At 41.1% G+C, this 24,545-nt stretch overlaps 1 protein-coding gene across 4 annotated transcripts in view; it reads right to left on the reverse strand.

Moving 5' to 3' along the window:
- Positions 1–24,545, reverse strand: part of LOC122815909 (hyaluronidase-4-like) — a 333,609-nt gene that overhangs the window by 81,887 nt on the left and 227,177 nt on the right. For all 4 annotated transcript variants that reach the window (XM_044088764.1, XM_044088762.1, XM_044088761.1 and 1 more), the window contains exon 3: positions 16,749–17,747. In XM_044088764.1, the coding sequence (XP_043944699.1) occupies positions 16,749–17,747 (999 nt within the window). The remainder of the gene's footprint in view (positions 1–16,748; positions 17,748–24,545) is intronic.

Consider the following 24,545-nt stretch of genomic DNA (forward strand, 5'->3'; position numbering starts at 1 on the left):
GGACCATACCATGGGTGACAGGCTCCTGTCCACTCTCACTCCCAGGGGTGGGACGAGCCCCATCCCTTGTGGCGGTTCCACCCAAAGGTGGTGCAGGGCCAGTGGATGAGGAGGTCCCAGGCTGGGCCCCAGATGTGCTGGTGCCCGGTGCCATGGCCAGCTGAGGTGGGACAGGTGGGTCCGCTGGGACCGGCCTTCCCATACGAGCTATGTTGTAGCATGTTTAAGGCAGAAATGGGTTAGTAATAGTCAACAGCATTCACGATTGGTTATAATAGCATGCATAGGTATTCCCATTACCCAGGGCACCAGATCTAAAATAGTTGCAGAGCAGGCAGAACACATACATATATGGGTAAACAGTGGCCATTACAACAACATGCAGGTTTCATTGATGGCAACAGGACACCAATATTGGGTCATTTTAACATGGCACATGCATAGAACTAGATGTGAATATATATAAACCAATAGGACATATGTCCCAACAAAGGTTAGGAGTGTAGACATACCAAATGAGTTGTGTAAATCAGTTATTTTTGCACATATGGTAGGGGTGAGAGAGAGAGAGCAAGAGTTCAATTAACAACTAATAAATCCTTGTAGTTTACACAACATTCATAGTCACTGCAGTGGTCTGTCCCTTACATGTATTATTACACTACCCAATGGCGTTATATTGTACAATGGTATGTTTGTAGATCAGTATGTATGGGACCTGTGTCTTATGTACAGGCTTGACAAGATGCTGGTGTAATGCAACATGTTTTAAGACTGCTGACTGCTGTCATACACTTTGGGTGAGATGCTGGGTTGTCAGGTATGTTTGCATGTACATTCTCTGACTATGTACAAGTCTGACTATCAGTTAAATGTCATTTACAGCTGCCTACATTTCTTGGATCATCACACTAATTTGTCAGGGGAACAGGGCAAAAGGCAGGTGATGCAAGCCATTTATCAGGACGTATTGGGCAGATTGGAACAGTTGACTGGGCAGACTGGAGAAGCTGAGGGGTATGAATATGCATACCACATTCTATTTGAGCATTCTAGCATAATCTGTATAGTTATTAAGTGCATATATGCATACAGCTTTCTCTATGAACATTCTAACAAACTTTGTGCAGTTGTGTGGAATGATTATGCATACAACTCACTGGCACTCCTGGGATCCAAAGCCGTACGGTATGTAACAAAAGCATTACAATTAAGATCACTGTACACTATGCTATCAGGCAATTGTTATGAGGCTTTGCAATGTATTTAGTCTAATATGACTGACCTGTTTGCACTTCCAACATTGTTATACAGCACTTAATACACATTTTATCTGCATACCACAGTACTATTTAATAACAGCAACAGTACAACAACATATGGCTGCAGAGTAAAGAGAAGCAATGCAGGGGTTACACCTTTATTCACAGCATATTACACAAATCTGTATACTGGTACAACACTTTCTGAGGCTCTTACATTTATTTGTTATGACAGTGCATGCAGGCAATTTACTAACCTACCTCGTGATGCATCCTTTGCAGCCTAGCATCATAGGCTTGCTGGTTCACAGCATGCTCATCTGCAGTTGTCAGAGAAGTACAGTGATATTTAGCCATACCTATCCATAGTATACACAAGCTAAGCAATTATTAACTACGTAGTGGAAGGAGTACTTACTCACTTCTGGGGCATTCTGCATCTGCCTTGCATCCTGGATCCACTGTTCCAGGACATCCCTCCTCCACTGCTTCAAGTCTCCATGGTGGTGCCTGACCTGCTCACCAGTCCGGGGGATACCTGTGGCACTAGTGAGGTCATGGGTGAGACTGTCCCAGGCCTCCGTTTTGTACTGTGAGCCCTGGTACTGGCCCTGCAGTAGTCTCCTGTCATGGTGCTTTACCAGGAGCCATACCATGAATTTGGACTCTTGGCTGCCCCAGCGCTGCGCTCTAAAGTGAGTGCCTTCTCCCACTCCAGCCATTTTGCCTGCAGGGGGATGCTACAACCAGTTATGAGCCATATTCCCACCGCTTTGGTTTTAGTAGGGCCAGATTCCCACACTTTTCTGTAAATGGCCGGTATCAAAAAGGCTAAGCTATGTCTTATTCATTACAGGTTATATATGTGTCTGGTATCCATCATTTATGTGTACATACACTGTATGGGGTCCTGGGGACTTCATAACTTTATTACAGTGACACCTCAACTCTATGTTTACTGCAGTAATCTAATTCACACACACATATATATATATATATATATATATATATATATATATATGGTCTGTGGCAGGTTATAGAATATTACACTGTACATAGATTTAGTTCACGTTTGATTTGATTTTCCTGTGGTGAGGATTAGTTTGCTGATACCTCCTTTATATGTATTGTTATCATGGCATAGTGGTTAACTACTGTGATGTACAGGGTCCTGAGTTCTAGCCTAGCAGAGGCTGTTTATTTTGTTGCTGGCCAGAACACGATCTGTTGGGTACTGAGTGATTAAGGCACTTTAAAGCAGTTGTGAGTGGGTGTGCGCAGGTTTGCGTGGAGCTAAGCAATGCTAACCTCAGGTTACAGTTTCTTACACTCAGTTAACCTCTGCATTGCTTTACCAGTGTGATACGTGCATACCGGCGGCCAAACAGGCTTACACTCACTTGCTCCCTCACTTGCAAATGCACTGCATTTGGTGTTTGTATCTGGCACTCACACCCTTGGGTGGGGGCTAGGACTACAATAATACCTTGTGATGCCTATTACATCAGCTTACATGCCTACAATGGGGTGTTGCGACCATGTGTTCATAGATGTTGTGTAGTGGGTTATGCAATGACACATATGGTCATACCGTACTTAGCCATTTAAACTGGACTGTGCTGCGGTGGGACCCATATCGGGAATGGCTGCCCATTAGGCATAAGCATGCTGGTCGACTGTACAGAATCCGTGGCCTGTCCAGAGTTTGCTTCACACTATTGGTGTGTTCCTCTTACAATCTGCTCCTGTCTGGCAAATACCTGGGAACTGACACCATTAAATGACAAGTAATTGGGTTTAGGACCCCACATCCTTTAGCTGAGTCATGCTAATGCATACCTATTATTCTATCAGCTTTCTAAGGTTATAAGTGGAATATGTGCTTTCTGTCCCTATTTGTTTCCCCAATGGTTTATGTTCTGTCCAGTGGTTTTGCTCTTAGGGGTTGAGAGGTATGGGAATAAGCTCTGCCCATTTCAGAATATTACTTCCATCCCCAGGGCAGTCCTAATACAACTGCGCCAGCCAACACCTGCATGCCTAGGCCCATAATTGCATACCCATAGTTTCCCCACCTGCACCTCCTCTACAGCACTCATCCTTACTGTGGATGCAGGTGGGGTCTAACCACACCACTACACACTGCTCACTCTCCACATGTCAGGACCCATGTCGTATGTTGTGTCGACCCATGGGTTATCAGGCTTGCACAACCTACTAGTCCATGTACATCTACAGCCTGGTTTGATGAATCATTACAGGGACTGACTCTGATGATCAGTAATTTTTGAGGTGTCCCACAAGGGACATTGATGTCTTTGTTTCAAGATTAGACTTGGCAGGTCTCTCCCACTGGTAGTATCCTGCCTGTGGTCTGGGAAGCACTGGTGTGTTTACTTGTATCGTGTGTTTGTATGTTTCACCTGTCTAGATGGGGGTGGTTGATGCACGTTTTACACGTTTGTTGATTGGACCCCTCCCCCTCATTTGCATGGCCTGTGAACATATGTAATTCTTAACTGCTGTATCAAATCCTAGCTATTTACATGTGTATATTTACACACACACACACACACACACACACACACACATATATATATATATATATATATATATATATATATATATATATATATATATATATATATATATATATATATATATACATATATTTATGTATATATAGCTACATTACTATATACAGATATATCTGTATATGAATGCATACATGTATATATTTATATATTGCTGTCTATGTATATCTAACAACATATGGGTGTATGGGTGTCTGCATATGTATATATTTATATGTGGGTATGTATATGTATTCTGTCTCTGTATGTATACATTTGTACTACGGAGAAGGACAGGTATATCTCCATGTTGCTATGGGTAGATATGCACACACATTCCTCCACATATATATATATATCTACATCTGGTTATTCCATTCTCTGAAATGTAGATTAGACTTTGCTGCAGTGGGACTCATAGCAGGTATGGCTGCTCATTGGCCGACGTCTCTGCCCAATGAACACTTTTGCTCACATCCCTGGGGCTGTCTGTATAGGCCCACATCAGCCAACACCTGCACATCTAGACCCATAACTAGCTACCCATAGTTCCCCCACCCGCACCTCCTCTACTGCACCCATCCTTACTCTGGGTGCAGGTCGGATCTGAACACACAACTACACGCTGCCCCCTCTCCACTTCACAGGACCCATGTCATACATTGTCTCGACCCATGGGTCATCAGGCTTTTCCACCCTTTTATTCCGGGTATGTACACACCCCAGCCAGAATGGTCATCATATCGGCTTCCTTTGGTTATATGTCAATTTTTGGGGCATCCCGCAAGGAAAGATTAGATTAGATTTCATGGGTGCACTCTGCCCCCCCCCCATAGTTGTAGCCTGCCTGTGGTCTGGGAAGCAGTGGACCATTTACATTGTTTGTGTGTTTGTGTGTATGTTTCCTCTGTCCATCTGGAGAGGGGTGGGTCATGCTACATGTTACATGTTTCTTGCTTGGGCCCCTCACTTCCATTGGCCTAGCCTGTGAACATATGTCTTTCTTGTGTGCTGTTTCCTATCATAGCTGTATATCTGTGTATATCAACACACACACACACACACACACACACATATATATATTTATATATATATATATATATATATATATATATATATATATATATATATATATATATATATGTCTGCAACTATATATATATATATATATATATATATATATATATATATATATATGCATATATATGCACAAACACACTTAAACACGCTTACTGGTGTTTATATATGCTTACTACTGCTTATTTATGCTTAAACCTGCTTACTAGTGCCTTATTCATTATGACACTGACACTTCGTTCCAGTTCACCTTTAATTGTTAAAATAAGAAAACAATAATAAAACAGCCACCAAGGACTAAACATAGGTCTTCACTATTTTAATAAAACACAGAACCAAATAACTAAGCACTTTCACCAGGCATAAACCGCTGGCCAGCAGTTTATGCCTTGTGAAAGCACTTAGTTATTTGATTCTATGTTTTATTAAAATAGTGAAGACCTACGTTTAGTCCTTGGTGGCTGTTTTATTATTTTTTCTTATTTTAAGTGTTGAGTGGTGGTTTATCCATTTGGATTTTTTTGTTTTTTTTTCACTTTTAATTGTTATTATGCAGGTTGTACAGCAGACAGATGTCAAAATATGTTCATATACAGATTACCAATGGAAAATGGTATGTGCTGCAGTGGGATTCAAAACGGGAATGTCTGTTCGTTAGGTGGATGCTCTAACCACTACATTGTTGTTGTGCTGCATCATTTGCATATATACCCATAGACCCATGGATCCTAGTTCCTCAAACACCCACCCCAACACTTCACTGACACAGCAGTCATCCATTCTCCAGTTGGATACACGGTGTATCCATCCCACTACACATTGGCCACTCCCTACTCCTGTAGACCCATCCCATGGATTGATTCACTCCATGTATCCTCAGACATCCCAAAAGTTTAGTCCACACACATTGGTGAAATGAGTGACTGAGTGACCAGTACGACACTATTCACAATTTTTGGGTTGTCCCACCTGGGACACACATCTCTTTATTTCAAGATTAGTCTCTATACTTCATTACATCATTACTCCCATTAACATGACACAACAATAAATTAATAACTATGACTATGTGGTAACACATACGCTACACATGAGAGCTAATATTGTATGACTTCAGTGAAATTATATTACAAATAGGACCGGTTTAGTGATTGGCGTTGCCGTAGCAGGCAGATCACAGGAACGATTCCATGTGTGAGAAAGTCCTCACATGTGATTTTTTGAGAACAGCACTGACTTTGGACAATGTACACACTTCTGCATTTTTGCAGATTCGTCCCTTCCCTCTTATGCACAACCTGTTATTCTGTCTACTGTCGAGGTTTGTAGGGCACTTTCATGTTATTTATGTCTGCAAAAGGAATGAATGTGTTACAGGGAATGTACTTCTACATATAGATGTATGAATGTGTGTATGCGTATATACTTATAATGAACTCACTGACCTCCACAGGGCGGTCCAATTAGAACCAGGCCATCCTACCCTGATATGCCTGGATCCATAATTTCATACCCATGGTTCCTTCACCCCACCCGAGTTCGACATACATGCAAACCATCCATTCTCCACTTGCTATCACAGCCATGACACACCTCCACACATTGCCCTCTCCCCAGTGTTAGGGACCCTACACGTATGTTGTCCCAACCCATGTATCATCAGTCTCTCCCACCATTTAGTCCTTGAACATACCTGCCCTTGCATGTATAATGGTCGGAGGTCTACCATCCTAGCAATTTTTGGGTAGTCCCACCAGGGACTACCCTGTGATTGTTTGTAAAGTAGACTTAGCAGATTGACAATGTTACTCCCACTGGTAGTAGCCTGCCTGTGGTGTGAGTAGCAGTGCTTTGCTCACCCCTGCCCAGCCTGATATGACATACGCTGACAGCACTAAATAATACCGGAGTTGCTGTTGATTCCCTTCTCATTCCTTTTGTATACTTTATGGTCACGACGTTCATTCTTCATATATACACATGCACATACATCTGCATAATTACATACATTTCCTATGCTGGGCACTGCTTACACCCACGCAAATGCACTCAGACTTGCTTACTGGTACTTATATATGTTTACTACTGCTTATTTGTGCTTACACCTGCTTGCTAGTGCCTTATTCAGTATGACACTACCACATTGATTGAATGACATTAGTTAAATATTTCATGTGGTACTCCCTTTCACATTTTCATGTTATTTTGTAGGTTATACAGCAAAACAATGTATAAATATGTTCATATACACATTCCACATGGAAAATGATATGTGTTATAGTGGGACTCAAACCATGCTCGTTAGGCAGATGCTCTAACCACTACACTATTGACGTTAATGTTGATTCCGCATGTTCTTTTCTATTTGGATGATTTTGATGTGTAAGCTACGCTAAGCATGGAGCGGCAACATGCAAACACACTGCACTTCACTTACACTTTCAATAATGAAGCAATACAAATGTAAAATAGGAACATGGAGGAATCTAACTGATAGTTCTAGGGACGGGGCTCAACATTCCACTACATGCTTGTGTGTTTACTACTTTGATTTTATTTCAGTGTTCGTGGACACTCTTGTATGGTTTGCATACATTTCAGTATCCACGGACACTGACTTAATTGCTTACTATTAGAGGCGGGCTCTAATATTAAGCATAATAGGTTGCGCAACTGTGGGGGGCATGTTTACGCCTCCGTAGAGAACTTAAACATGCCCCCTGCACTCGCACACGTTTCCTGTGCACGTTGAAGGTGCGGCAGCACACCCTCATAGATATTCATATGGTGCTGCTGCACCATCTGTAAGGAGGACGCTCGGCGCAAGGCTGTCTTTCAATATATCACACTAAATATGAACCAGGAAAAGGCTTTTGTCATATTATGTTCCTGAACAGAATTAGCCAAAAATCATAAACCATTTCAGAGAAAAAACGTCTGAATTTGGTAAAATAAATTCTCCATATTTCCTACTCATGTTGTTATCTTGACTTGCAACTAGAGCTTTTGTTCATTCCACTCAGTCAGGACATACAGTATATTACAGTAAAAATAAATTTTCATCTGACACAGGATCAAATTGTATAAAGATCATATTAACAAAATGGTTAATAATAAAACAATTTGAACAAAAATAAATAGAAAGTCCATCAAATTAGAATAGTTTTCAAATGCACATGTTCATTTAATGCATTCTCCATACAGAATCGACTCCATATCTCTAGGTACATGACAACCATTTCATTTTAAAACTAGTTTACTTGCAAGGGGTTTATTACCCAGATGTGTCAGAACAGCTGTGTGGACAAGACTTTGGCAACCCTCTGAAAAAAAACTAATTTCAGTTACTTTTATCTATGATTTTCTCCTTTCAGGAATTACCAAAACTCACTTCACTGTCACTCGTCCAGTCAGGATGAAAACAGACGAACAGTTGTGGGTTCCATTCAAGCAACTTTATTACATACAAACACATCAAGACTGAGGCTTAATAACTTAAACTTAAATAAACTTATAAACAGGCTGACTGCCACACTTAATTTCTTTGATGAGCTCTCCATGAAGACAAAAATAAGAGGCCAGATAAGAGAAATAATTCTTCAAAAACTATATACACTGATTAATATTTTACAAACATATTAAAGAGTGAATTGTGCTCTCATGACCATTCCCTGTGTGTGCTTGTAAACCTGGCTATTAACTGGTACAACAGCTTTAGACACATTTGTATAATAAAATAGACCCCCCACTAAAGTAATGACCAACATCAACAGTTCTATGAATACAAACGTCCTTAACAGAAATGGCGACTCCCCTGTGGTGACATCAGCATACCAGTCCTGGTTTGTACTGACTCAGCACAACAGTCTCACTGTGTGTGTGTGTGTGTGTGTGTGTGTGTGTGTGTGTGTGTGTGTGGGTGTGTGCGCACGCGTGGGGGGGGGGGGCTGTGCACTGATACTTGTGTAACTCATTGGCAGTAATATATTCCAGTCTCTTCTGCGATTATCAGTTGTGATGGTGAATCCAGTACAGATTTGTGTTTTTGGGACATCACAGAGGATAGCAGTCTTTTTTAGTTAATCATGTCAGTATCTCGTTATGGTATGTTGGGTTTATTAAAATACAAGACGTCTTCAGTGAGGAACTTAGTACAAAATGTTCATTCTGTAACTTGAAGCATTAATGACTGGCTATGAGCCTTACTTGTACTAGGGGTTACAGAGCTTCGAATGCATGCATTGTGCTGCAGCACTAAAATAGATAGATGGCTACCGATTTGTTTCATGAGAATCAATCTATTTTCACAATAAGACTGCATAGCACATTATATGATGCATCTATGGAAACTAGACAAAAATTAAAACAGAAACATTACATATACCAAGAGAATGGAACATAATAATTGTAATTGTAGAAATGTAAATTAATTTTACAGAGCAGAATTTAAAACAAACACTAATGTTGTGGCAGCTTTGAAGTACAGTTTCAAAGGCTTTAAAATGGTGGAGTAAAATTAACCTGTTGAGTTAGACCTTTAGGCTTCAATCTAGAGAGGAAAAAAAAACTACAACACTTCTTTTATTTAATACAAAAGCTATATCCAGAGTTGGGGTAGTGTGTGTGTGCCTTCTCATTCAGCATACTGGTTAGAGCAGACCTATTTGGATTAATCAGGATGATGAGATATACATTCTACACATTTCTCTGTCATGGAAACATATTCCATAAAGCTTGAGTGCTGCTCAAACATCCCAAACATTAAGATAGAGGAAGACATGCAAAGATGGCACAGGGAAGGAATCTTGTCCAAGCTTAAATCACATCAGCAGGCAATGTCCCTTATAATTAGACCGAATAATGTAAGCATATACCAGGCTGATGACCACTGGGGCCTTTATAAGCATAGCCATGTGATCTAACCCAGTTTGAGTCCCTGTGTATCATGGGCACTTATTAGGAGGGGGTAGGTTAGGAAGTTTATAAAGGTTATGTGTGTGTGCGCGGGGGGGTATGTTAGTTTGTGCATATTTACTGTCTGCCTGTGTCTATCACAGACATAGGTCCAGACCAAGGGTGAAGTTCTGATTTCCCATCCATTGATCAAGATTATGGTTAAATAGGATTGGGGTGAAATCCACTTCACATGGATGGGGAGCCTGTTCCAGACCATTGGGTTCCTTTGAGACACATATCTGTCTCACCAACATATCATATTTATGTCACAAGCAAAATTAAAGAATGTTTTAAAAAACTGACTTGGTGACTGCATGTCATTAAATGAATGTGTATTACTGTGTAAAAAGAGTTTCTGATCCTTACCAAACATACATGACTGTTCAGGTGTAACAAACTGATGTTCAACGAGTTTTGTCTGCTGGCCATATTTGTAAAAGGGATTTGACCAAGTGTTACAGGGAAACTCAGACCTGCAGTACTATTTAGACATGTTGTTCACTGGTCACAGTGGCAGGGAGTATTTTGTGGACTGTGATATAAATTCTAAAGAGTTGAGGAGCCTAGGTTCAGAAAAAAATATATATTGCCATATATATATATTGAACATATAAGTGACTGAAACTGACTAAGGACACCGGCAGATAAAGTGCAGGATATGTTAGAGCACCAAGTCTTAGAATAACTCATAATTACATTATTATCTTGGGCGTGCGATTTGCTTTCAGTTAGTATAATCTAATCTTCCAGCAGCAGTCCAGTTTTGAGTCATTATAACAGAAGGGGGTCATCATAGGAATGGATGGACAGTTGTGAATGTGCCTTTGTGATAACAAGGGATATGATCATTGTGAATGTGCCTTCACGATAACAAGGGATATGATCATTGTGAATGTGCCTTCATGTTAACAAGGGATATGATCATTGTGAATGTGCCTTCGTGATAACAAGGGATATGATCATTGTGAATGTGCCTTCGCGATAAACAAGGGATATGATCATTGTGAATGTGCCTTCGCGATAACAAGGGATATGATCATTGTGAATGTGCCTTTGTGATAACAAGGGATAGGATCATTGTGAATGTGCCTTTGCAATAACAAGGGATATGATCATTGTGAATGTGCCTTCATGTTAACAAGGGATATGATCATTGTGAATGTGCCTTCGTGATAACAAGGGATAGGATCATTGTGAATGTGCCTTCACGTTAACAAGGGATATGATCATTGTGAATGTGCCTTCATGTTAACAAGGGATATGATCATTGTGAATGTGCCTTCGTGATAACAAGGGATATGATCATTGTGAATGTGCCTTCGCTATAACAAGGGATATGTTCATTGTGAATGTGTCTTCACAATAACAAGGGATATGATCATTGTGAATGTGCCTTCGCGATAACAAGGGATAGGATCATTGTGAATGTGCCTTCGCGATAACAAGGGATATGATCATTGTGAATGTGCCTTCATGTTAACAAGGGATATGATCATTGTGAATGTGCCTTCGCGATAACAAGGGATATGATCATTGTGAATGTGCCTTCGCGATAACAAGGGATATGATCATTGTGAATGTGCCTTCGCGATAACAAGGGATATGATCAGTGTGAATGTGCCTTGTAACAAGGGATATGATCATTGTGAATGTGGATATGATCATTGTGAATGTACCTTCGCGATAACAAGGGATAGGATCATTGTGAATGTGCCTTTGTGATAACAAGGGATATGATCATTGTGAATGTGCCTTTGCGATAACAAGGGATAGGATCATTGTGAATGTGCCTTTGCGATAACAAGGGATAGGATCATTGTGAATGTGCCTTCGCGATAACAAGGAATATGATCATTGTGAATGTGCCTTCATGTTAACAAGGGATATGATCATGTTAACTAAAGTATTGTTCCATTTTGGCCTGGCTATGTCAATGTGGCAGGTGCATGATGCTTTAACTGATGAAATCACTGCTGTTACACTGCACAAGTTCCAAGGTGGGACGATCAGACATGTCACTTTTTATGTTGGACTTCTTAATGAAAGCTGAATATGGTTACACCAGACTGAATGAAAAGTCCTTAACATGATCTGGAAATTGATAAATTCCATCATTATCTCTGCATGTTTATATACTGTGAACAGTACCAGGTCATTCTAACATTCTGATTCTGTCGGTAAATGTTTTATTGGTGAAAGGTGATTGGGCCACTAAGGACATACATTTGAAGTACACCATTAATGTGGATCTCCTGTGACATTCTTATGGTAACCTGGATATGTGTCTCTTGAATTAAAAATGACATTTGTTACAGTCACTGGAATAGCAGAACTGAAAGTATAAATTTGGTGAAATATGTACTAAGTCCAAGGTTAATGCACCTTCGAGAATTTCCCATAGTTCACTGCACTGTAGCCTAAAACTTTATATATATAAGTAGCAGTGCTATGGAGGGTAACAAATCGGACCACCCAGTAAAAGCCCTTGCAGGTGTGAGTTTTAAAATACTCTTTTGTGCAAATTATACTTTATTTTTCAAACATTTAGAATCCATGATTTCAGGTGTCACATTTCTGATAAGGAGCCTATTTTATTTATCTATTTTTCCTTTGTTGGCAGGGTTAGTCCCACCAAGCTAGTAATCACTTTTCAGGGGAGACCACAGATGGTATTTATACGACTAGATAAAATGTGGCCAGGTAATTGAGGATCTTGCCCTATTCTTTTTGATGGCATAATGGGATCTTTTACATCCACCTAAGCTACCACCAACTCAAGCAAATATGGGCTTCAGATTAAAATCTCATTTGAAGGACACGACACTCATGACCAGTATGGACAGTTGGTCAATATTACAGTATGGTTTAGTCCCTTAAGTACGAGCTGATGGCAAAAATATGGATTAATAGTGGTAATGGATTATGGCAAGCTTTTGCAAAATGACAGGAACAATTGTCTGTATCATCGCACACCATTTTCTGGGAACCACAGCACCTATTCTTAAAAAAAAATAAAATGGTATTCCAGAGTGATGGAGAAAATAAACGAGCAATATGTTGGCTCACAAAATATAATTTGTATCCAGAATTCATTTCTGTAGGCTTATCATAGGCAAATACAATGAATAAATCGTTCACAAATATATTGTATGTGAGATAGTGGAGGCTGCATCATGGGTTATACTGCTGCACCCCTGAGAGTGGCCAGCAGTGTCACGGCACTGAATACACTCTAAATTTGCAGGCCTTTTATGAAATGTATATTTTTCATAGCAGTGGACACATTCAAAGTGGCCTGAAGTGGGCAGTATAAAATCAGTTTCTTTTTCTAAGGGAAATAAACTGAAGGCATGTGGTACAAAAATTAAGGAACTGCAGGTTATAGGTCAGCAGTTTAGTTGAAAATATGAACCTGATTGGAGTCAAATATTTCAGGTCAGCATCCCATCATCCAGTCAATGATGGGACAACAGAGAAAGAAAGATTAAAGCTTTGACCACAGATAAAATGCCACTGCAAAACAAAACATGCATTATTTGCTGACATACAGAATGGAAATGTCATGCATGCAATTACAAATTAGACACACCCATGTTATTTCTGTAATGGAAACTGAGATTGTGGGTAGACTTAGTGATGCCCAGTACTCATAGAAATGTTACTGCCAAGCAATTGCATATTATGTATAACGAATCATTACAGAATTTTGTTACAGACCGGTAGGTTTAGACAAAAGACTATTAGAACAATAAATGTCACCCAAAGTATATCACTGCAGGAAATGGGCTTTTAATTTAATTAATAGATACTGGACAAGATGTCTAGAGAATGCATGTTGATCAAATCAAGTGTTATAACCAGCATCACAAGGTAGATCCAGTAGCAATTCATCTGAACTGTGATGGACAGCCCCTTAATTTAGGACACAAAAAACGATAAATACCATAGTGAGAGAAGGGTTAATGTTCCCCCCATCATTAGAGAAATGGAGATGTCTGACACCATGACCAAAGAAGTATGTAGAACCCACTCCATAGTCCCAAATGAATAGGAATCTCAAACCTGACAAGGGCACCGAATGTCATCTCACAATAGTCTTCTTAAAGGATGAAATGTTGAAACTTGGATTTCTAAGGGACATTAAGCCCTGTGTCCATCGAAGACTGATTACAGATCCAGTGACTGTTGGTACCATTGGAGACTTCCAGTATGGAATAAAATCAGAACTCTGTACATGCAGGTTCCACAATGCCTGCGACATTTACCTGGGCAAAGTATGTGATTATTATCTTGGGTCTTGCCAGAGATCTGATGTATTACAGAGGTGCTATCCTAAACAGTGTAAGAGTCTGTATAACAAAGTCCATAACACTCAGACCTGAGGTATCCACTGGTTGATATGCATGCAAAGGAAGCAGTCTTTAAACACTGTAAATGAAAGCACCAAGAGACCAAACAGATGTACGATAAACATATAAATAGACTGGAAAGAGGGGTGTTGCCTTTTGTTGAATGGGAAGAGTCACATAGCTGTATAAATATCAAGAAGCATGAACCATGGGAAATAAGACTGAAAATAAAGCAAAAGATCTAGTAATGTCTGGGACAGAAAAACTAAGGAAATGACAGAGTGTGCTTATGTGAGTTTTGGGGAAAGGGAGAAGAGATGACAAGTAATGTAACAGAAGGACTTTATAGAATGAGACTTCAAAGCAAAGGATGATCAGAATGCCTGAACAGATAATGCTTTCCAAAAGTTATTGAAATAGTTTACAATTAGTGTAATGAAGAAATAAAAAACAAATGTTCCTTGTTTAGCTATGTTAATTTACTATACAGAGTAGCCAATTAGAAATAGTTTATTTTTCTAGACACTTTTTTTGCCCCCATGTCCCAATGACCATCAAGTCTTCACCTACTGGATTGAGGCGTTTCATTCTCCAATAGTGGAAGAGCTACCCACTTGATTGGGGGGGGGGCATCATACAGGCAGCCATGAGTATTTGTTGTGCCCTCACTGGCATGTCTGGCTATGAGGACATTTTGTATACTGTCCCTAACCAAAGACCTAGGTGGAAGAATGAGCTATGTCATCAAAGAGGATGAAAATACCCTTCCTTTGCAAGTGCATTGCAAAGGCAACCAGCAGGTGGTAGCTTGGTGGGATAAAAACCCATCCCTAAGATGACAACAAAGTAAATGCACCAGTCATGTCTGGAATAGAAAAACAAAGTTAGGAAATGACAGAGTATATGTTTATGTGGGTTGTGGAGAAGAGACGATAGCAAAAGTAATAGAAGGACCCTGCAGTAAGGGGATTACATTTGCATTGCCTCTTCTTGTCTGAGGGACTGCGGCAGTGCATGTCACTGAGGGACTGTGGCAGTGCATGCAACTGAGAGATTGTGACAGTGCATGTCACTGAGGGACTGTGGCAGTGCATGCAACTGAGAGATTGTGACAGTGCATGTCACTGAGGGATTGTGGCAGTGCATGTCACTGAGGGATTGCAACAGCGCATATCACTGAGAGATTGCGGCAGTGCAGGTCACTGAGAGATTGTGGCAGTCTATGTCACTGAAGGATTATGGCAGTGAATGTCACTGAGGGATTACAGCAGTGCATGTCACTGAGGGATTGCAGCAGTGCATGTCACTGAGGGATTGCGACAGTGCACGTCACTGAGGGACTGTAGCAGTACATGCAACTGAGGGATTGTGACAGAGCATGTCAGTAAGGGATTGTGGCAGTGCATGTCACTGAGAGATTGCTGCAGTCCACATCACTGAGGGATTGCCAAAGTGCATGCTGCTGAGGGACTGCAGCACTGCATGCAACTGAGGGATTGTGACAGTGCATGTCACTGAGAGATTGCAGCAGTGCATGTCACTGAGGGAGTGCAACAGTGCATGTCACTGAGGGATTGTGGCAGTGAAGGTCACTGAGGGATTGCAGCAGTATATGTCACTGAGGGATTGCAATGGTGAATGTCACTAAGGGATTGCAATATTGCATGTCACTGAGGGATTGCAGCAATGCGTTTCACTGAGGGATTGCGACAGAGCATGTCACTGAGGGACTGTGACAGTGCAGGCCACTGAGAGATTGTGGCAGTGCATATAACTGAGGGATTGCAACAGTGCATGTCACTGAGGGATTGAGGCAGTGCATGTTACTGAGGGATTGCAACAGTGAATGTCACTGAGGGATTGCAGCAGTGCATGTCACTGAGGGATTGCAACAGTGCATGTCACTGAGGGATTGCAGCAGTGCATGTGACTGAGGCTTGCAATAGTGAATGTTACTGAGGGAGGGATTGTGATAGTGAATGTTACTGAGGGATTGCAGAAGTGCATGCCGCTGAAAGATTGCAACAGTGTATGTCACTGAGGGATTGCAACAGTGCATGCCCTGCAACCCCCTTCCTCCTCAGGATTGGCACAGCCATTTTCTCCTGCTTGCTCCATCAAGTGCTGAAGCTGCTATTCAAGCTCAGGTCACACAAGCTGGCGGCAGGGCTTTATCCCACTATGCTACCAAAGTTGACATACATGTTAACAAAATGTACATGATTTTGTAAATATCCATTTTTCTCATTCATTTTCTTGGTGTAGACTTTCTATAGTTTGCCCCTTGTTCAGTGGACAATGTTGCTTATCAGATAACAGCTATAATAAGAAGAACAAGTTAATTTTTTGAATGTAGAACCATAGAGTAGTCATCTGCTTATATGTAGTCTTTTGCCTTAGAAACTGAACTCTGACACTTGTTTGATTTCTTTTCACAGGATTGTAAATTGGAAATTCTCCAAAATCATCAAAAGACTGTACTTATTCCTGAAAACCTGAAGTGTTTATATATGAAATTCTGCTATACTTACAAGAGACATGAAAGTCAAGGGTTCTTCACGATAGCCCAGGCGAGTGTAGACAAATATCGGCAAAGAGTATTCATGGTTGGTCATTAATGCAATCCTCATAGATTCAATAAGTCTAAACTGGGAGAAAGATAGCATGTTAGAGCTGTCTTTAAGAGATTTCTTGATGGCAATTGAAGGGTAAAGAGCTGTGCAGCTATTCCATAACCATAGAAGTTCATTGTTTCTTATGATTTCCTGCTCAGGGCATGAGCCTGTATAATTTGTGCTATCAAATTTGTAGTTGTGACAGTCTGGGTATAGGTAGTATCCCCATAGCCCTTTGGGTCTGATTTGAATCCCTAGAGAAACGGTTTCTTTCATAAATGCCTTGGCACTATTTTCAAATGCCACTTTTGCTAATTTTTCAAGATCACTCGCTGAAACATTCTTCAGTCCATTTGAAATGTATTCTTTTGATTTCTTTCTGTAGATGTCTTTTTTGTCCCAGTTACGTACCCACTGGGGACGCCAGTATTCCCAGTCAATAACAGCAAGACCATTAAAGTCTTCTGAAGGAATATATTTATGAATGTCTTTTATGCTTTGGTTTAAGTGCATTTCCAAACTGCAGTTCAGTGGTAGCCCACCATTGACTGGAATTTCTTCCTCAGTGTACCATGGATAGAATCCTAATCTGTTAGCATAAAACAAAGTAACTCTTTGGCCTCTTGCAGTCGCTAGTGGACTTCCTGTTAGATGAAACATTTTAAGAGGCAGACTAACATTGTACCTTGATGTACATAAGTCTGTGGGTGCATTCCATGCCGCTATAAATGGCTTTTTTTGAAATATTGACATTCTAGCTGGTTTTATTGCAAAGGCAACAGGCAATATGCATATCAGCAGGAAATAACAAGCGAGCATTTGGTTTAAATGTTCACCCTGGATAAATATTTCACTTCCAGTTAATATCACCGTCATACGACTACTGGCTATATAATTCCGTTCCTTGTTTTGCATCTGAAAGAGAGAAAATGTAAACAGATTCAGTATTCAAAAGCAGTAAATGCGTTCAGCCATCAATTTATTACGCTACAATTATTATTTTTTTGTATGCCACATAATCTAATAAAGAAGCAGCAACTATTTGAATCAAATGTTTAAAGATGTAATAGTTTTCAGGATATGGTTATACAGTTCTTGACCTTTAGAGGGGTGCAGTCCATACTGGCTTTGAAATCATTGCCTGAGAGGTCACCAAGACTCAGTTGTCCTGATCACAGTTATTAAAGTGAATAGCAAAGAAATAAAAAAGAAGTATCCATCCATTTTCAGTACCTTATTTATCTAGTTCAGGGTCATTCAGAGCTTGAACCTGTCTTGCTAATCAGTGAGATGAGACAGAAACTAAACCTGAATTGGATGGCAGCTAATTAAAGGATGCAAGAAAACACTTACATACACCTTCATGTGCATACATACAAACACTTGCATGCATGTGCATGCATACACACACACACACACACACACACACACACACACACACACACACACACACACACACACACACACACACACACACACACACACACACACCACACACACACACACACACACACACACACACACACACACACACACACACACACACACACACACACACACGCACACATACACACCAGGCAGTGACACAGACAGGTGCACATACATTCACACACAGCAACAGACAGTGACATAAACACTCAGGTGTAGTGAATATTCCAACCATGAGGCCTAGTGAATATTACGGAACACATACAATTGATTGGGTATTTGTAGTCCCATGTGGATGTTACATCTCTCCAAATATCCCACTATATTACCTTGCATACATGCAGCAGGTCCATACATACGATAGCATATTATAGTATTCCTTACAAGTGGTGTGTAGGTAAGTGACTTACCTTGCGAATGCAGTAGTTGACAGAACTGTAGCTCAGGGCTGACTCTGTATTTTGCATGCAGTACACAGCCAATACATGGTTAGGTACAGGTTGTGTGGGTTGCCTAGCATCATTTTTATTATATGTATGTGAGTCAGAGTAAGGTTTCAGTCCCTAGGGGCCTAGGTTGTCAGTGCACGTGCTATACGTTGTCTCTTGGTCAAGGCCAGGGCATACTGGGCACGACTATGTCTGCCATCAGGGACATCTTCATAAGTTTCCTCCTCCAAGTCCCCCTGTGGGTGTGGCTGTTTGGACCTAGGCACTGGAGTGGGGCTGTGTATACCTTCCCTTTGCTGATTCTGCTGCAGCTGTTTCCACAGGCTCATATTGAGTAGCATGGCACATACTGTGAACATCTGTGCACATGTGACTGGAGTGTACTGCAGGGCTCTACCAGATATATCAAGGCACAGGAACCATGACTTTAGCAGCCCAAGCACATGCTCTATGATGTTCTAATTTGTGCGTGTGCCTCATTATGGCTTTTTTTTGTGGGTGTGTGTGCATTTCTGATGGGTGTCATCATCTGTGGTTTCAGTGCATAGCCAACATCCCCCAGTAAATGGCCATGTGGGATGTCCCCCCTAGCAAATATCTGGTACAGCTGTGATGCATGCCAGATATGGGAGTAGTGATAACTGCCATGGCTGCCAGCACACACATTCATGATAATGCCCTGGGCATTGCACACAACCTGGCAGATGATGGAGTGATACTCCTTGCAGTTGACTTAGATTCTACCCTCCTCACTTGGTGGTGCCTTAACGTGTACATGAGTGCAATCTGTGGCACCCAGTACCTCAGGGTAGTGTGCTACATGGTAGAAGTGTTGCTTACTGCTGGCCCTCTCCTCAAGTTTGTGGAGAAAATAAATGTGATCACTGGCATGTGGTAGCATGGCATCGAGGAACAGGTGGAGCACCCTGGATGCTTGATGCCTGCGAGGCCCCCATCATGTTCCCAGTTGGTCTTTGGAAAGTACCTGTAGTTAGTACCCTAAGAGCTACACACACCTTTATTTCCACTGGGATGGGCTTCCCTCTGTTGGCTCTGGGTTTGAGCTGAGGGCAGAAGAACTCAGTGAGTTGTTGTAGTATGTCCCTGTCCACCCTGTAGTGCTCTACAGTCTCCAGCTCATGTAGCTCCTGGTGCCTGAACATTCCTCTCTTTTTCAGTCTGGGCCTCTGACCAGCATCAACAGCAGCTGCATTGACCTCAGCATCTAGCACATACAGATGTAGCAGACCTGCAGCAACTCCTAGCATTCCTTCGGTTAAAAATCCCAAGTCTGTACTCCACTGGTGCACAGTATGGAGGTGAAATCAGATTTTAGGGTGTATGTATCCTTTACAGTGCTCTTTTGTAGGTGCAGCCTGTGTGATTGGCTACCTATGATGCATTCCACCTGCCAAGTACATCATTACGGACTGCTAATGGTCCTAGTTTAAGTGAAACAAGGGTCATCTGTACTTAACATACCACTGGCTTTCTCAGCCAATTTTTTTTTGGACAGCTTTAACATACCATTGGCTTTCTCAGCCAATTTTTTTTTTTTTGGACAGCCTTCCTTGCTCAGCACTGCAGCGCACTATGCAAACACTGGCTGCAAAGGTAAACAATGCTCAGCAGTCACTGCACACACCACCATGAAAGGTCATGTTCAGCATGGTGGCATGCTGTGCAAACACACGCAAACATGCTCCCTGAAAGTAAACAAAGCTTAGTAGACACTGTACACACACCCCTGCTCAGCAGAACACCACACCACTCAAACAGGCTTTTCTGAGCTCCAATAAGCTTACAAGTCCTCAGACACCGCCCCCCCCCCCTTGATGTCAGCTACCTCTTCTCTGGACACCAAAATGGTTCTGCGCCTACATGGATGGGATCTGCGGACACAGATACCCATTTGTGCTATTCAGTAACCCCAGCTCATTTACATAGGGATCAATGCACACAACCTGGAAACTACACAATTCCGGGCCCTGCCTCATTAGCTACAGCACCATTCCACCATTGTAGATAGTCCACACAGGGTCCTATAATACATTACTGTCATATACTGCTAAATTTGTTTTTTGCACTCTTTTTTATTTTTTTTCATAAACACATTTTTGTGCACTGCATCACACTGCATAAACATACCCACATCATTAAAAAATATAAAATTATTTTAAATTATTTTGCATACGGTTTTGAACACATGGTGGATCATTTTGCACATATCTGTGTCTGCTGTGCTATTTCTGTCCATCTAACTACACTTTTACAGCCTCTGTTGTCTGTTTAAAATTCTATACACTGAATTTTTCCATGCACACTATGGACACCAACACAGGGTCTGCAGGACTGCCTATCTGCTTGCTGGATCACTCTGCCTCCCTCATTTGCATGCAGTTCACCTGCTTATGAGATGATTTGCATGACATGGATAATTTTGTGTTGGCACGTGTGTAAACGCCACCCAGCTCTGTTTACTGGATTGCAAACTTGCTTACATTTATGTAAGCAGTGTGCCATAATGCCTATACAGAAAAAAAGTCAGTGTAGGCTTTATTAAAATCCCCTCATTGTCCTATCTGGATTGCATTAAAGCCCCCTCTCTGTACTTGGTCTCTTACAAGTTACTGAGAGGTGATCTATGCCTGGCATACGAGGCATCCTCAAATCCAACTCTGATGGATCTTTTGCATACCTACAAAATGAACAGCATCAGAACTGCTAGATCCAGTGATTTAAATTTGGCTTGTGACATAAATGAGGCATGCTGGCAAGACAGATATGTGTCTCAGAAGATTCCCATGCTCTGGAACAGGCTCCTTAGCCATGTAAAGTAGTCAATCCATAATGATATTTAAGTGTAACCTTGACCTGGATTGAAAATTGAAAATTCACTGCAGGTCTGGTCACCATGTCTCTGATAGACAGAGGCAGACAATATTGCCCAACCTAACATACCCACCCACACATAACCTCTAAAAACTTCCTAACTAACATACCTCCTCCTAATAAATGGTCAATATATAGGGACATAATTGGGTTAGATTGCACAGCAAGGCTTATAAAGGCTCTGGTGATCATTTGCCTAGTATATACCTATGAACCTATATGCTGAACATAACAGTTACCTACATGAGAAATGCTTAGTGTACTGAAAAAGCATTTCAAAATCACAACCTGAGTGTTTTATACTTGTTAACTAATTTCGCACATGCACATCACCAGACAATAGTGAAAGAGCCAGGTTATAGGTGCATATGCTGTGCATGTGGGAAAAGACTCACAACTTGGGGTATTATTTAAGTCCATTTTAGACATCCGATGTGGAAGACCAATCTCTCCCAAACTCATGAGGTAGCTGTGGTTGCCCTGGTATCTCCGACTTAAGGTACTGATGTATAGAATATGACCGTGGAGTAACAGACTCTAGCTGGCTCTTCTAGCACCCTGGGCCATTCCCCAGTCTGGCCCCCTGCCTCCCTAGTGCTACACTGCAAGAGCGAAAAAAAAAACCTCCTCTCCATTCAATTAGAAAAAAAATAAAATTTGTATGGCACTGCAAGCCAGAGCTCTATCCCGACAGGAAAATACAAAAAAAATTGGAAATTGTAGCAGTCAGCATGATACAGCTTACTACACACAAAGTGCATTATGCACTAAAGTGCCTTTCTGAACTGGCATTGAGAAATGTCAGTACAGGAAGAAGAGTATAGGAGATGCAGTTTACAACAATGCGCCCTAACAACTGGTTCTTAGGGTGGCTGCTCTATTTGCCTCACCCTTGCTGCTCTGCTAGAATTTAACTTTGAGAAAAACAATGATCATTTACCTTCATTCTTATTGTGCTTTGTATCGTCCCTAAAATGCAAGAGGTAACTCTTTTAATTAACCTGAGGTGGAAACGCATACTGACAGATTGTTGCATTGCTTTGTGAGGTGTGTGTGGGGGTGTTGGTGGGTGTGTTTATAGAGACAGTATTTGGCTGATCTAGTTAACGGTATGATTCTATAGCAGCAATGTATTCTGCTTCTTTTTCTACTGGTTTTATGCACATACAAGACTACTAATTCAGTAAACTTAAGTAACTATTTTGTGGGTTTTCTAATTCCTGTCATCCCATGAATCATGGGATGGCATCAGCAAGGAACAGAAAGACCACAATATCTAAAGAGAAGGTCCCAGTGCAAAATAACCAATAGTGGTGATAGAGTGAGGTAGCTTTAAGATTATTTTTTAAATTTATTCCTGGAAGGAAACCAGATATACATTGTTGGTGCTGATGAGAAATTGTGTGTTTTTATAAAACGGTGTTTGACCACTCATCTGCTGCTGACACAAGTACGTTATCAGTTAGGAAGCAGTTCAACAGCCTGCTTTAGTTACCTATAAAGATGTTTGATAAAGGTAGAACGCCGACAGGGCCGCTACCCTCATGTGACATCATAATAAAGGTAGAATGCCGACAGGGCCGCTACCTTCATGTGACATCATACTTGAATTACTTTAAGTATCAGTGCAAATAGAACAAACACTTTCCTTGCCAACACATTTTGTCAAATCACGTCTCAAAATAAAATAAAATTCATTGGGTGACTCTATTGCAAGCTTCATCTTTAGAAAAAAAAGGAAAACAATCACCGTATCCCAAGATATTCCATCCAGTCAAGAGTACAGTTCTCTACCAGGTGAGAATCTTTTTGCAAAATAATGGACATAGTTTCTGTGATGACCCACTGATGGGCCAGTAATGACGGAGCCTCAGTTCTCACCACTGGCACCTGTGGGGAATGTTCACTGGGAGGATAACAGGTACATAAACAGTATTTCCAGATGCAACTCTTTGCATCAAGTGCAATTTTTCATAAGACCACACAGAGACCACAGCCAGTCCAGGGCTGGTTTCTCCCTCTTTCTCCAGATCCCCAATAAGACTGTCCACTGGCACAGCTAGCTATAGAGCTGGCTCTATATCATATGAACAAATCGCACAAATTGCGAATGCTCATAATATCGAACGTACCAGACCTCGAAGTGCTATTTCTGAGATTGTGGTACAGTGAAGAATGGGATATTTGCCCTTTCCTCACTGTAGTGTGATCTCAGAGTTGGAATATATATTTAGCGGGGGGGGGGCACAGCTCCCCACAATAGGAAGTTTGAGGTCCGGTATGTTCGATATTATGAGCGTTCGCAATTTGTGTGATTCGTTCATATGATATAGACCCATAGAGCTGAGTCCTTAGCTTGAGTTCCAAGCCAAGTCTTCCAACACTCTCTCTCTGTACAACCAGTGCTTCGTGTCCCTGCCCAAGTAGCTGACAAACACACACACTCCTGGAGATTTGTTTTACACACACACACACACACACACACACACACACACACACACACACACACACACACACACACACACACACACACACACACACACACCTGGGAAAGGCTGGCACAGGTTTACTAGCTATGCCCCCTTCTTCCCAGACTATAAGGTAGTTACCCCAGTCCAGCAGAACCCCTCGCCAGCTACTTTAAGGCCATTAACAAAGGGTTTCCAATTTTACTGTGTAATATTAATACTGATACAAATGGTAGTTTGTCCAAGAGCAAAGCTGCCCACACAGTGCCACCAAATAAATATGCAAGTACTCTCAAAACTTAAATATCTCTATAGATATCACCCACAATGAAAGGTTTAAATATATTTAACAATAAATAATAAAAGAACAAGAAAATACTAAGTATATATTCACAGTGACATCAGAGTTCAAAGCCACAGGAAATATTTAAAATAACATTGCAGGACAGGCTCAGACAAATAAAGAATAACAATAT

Source organism: Protopterus annectens, chromosome 11.part0 (assembly GCF_019279795.1).
Source record: "Protopterus annectens isolate FY-2018-M chromosome 11.part0, PAN1.0, whole genome shotgun sequence".
Classification (NCBI taxonomy): domain Eukaryota; kingdom Metazoa; phylum Chordata; order Ceratodontiformes; family Protopteridae; genus Protopterus; species Protopterus annectens.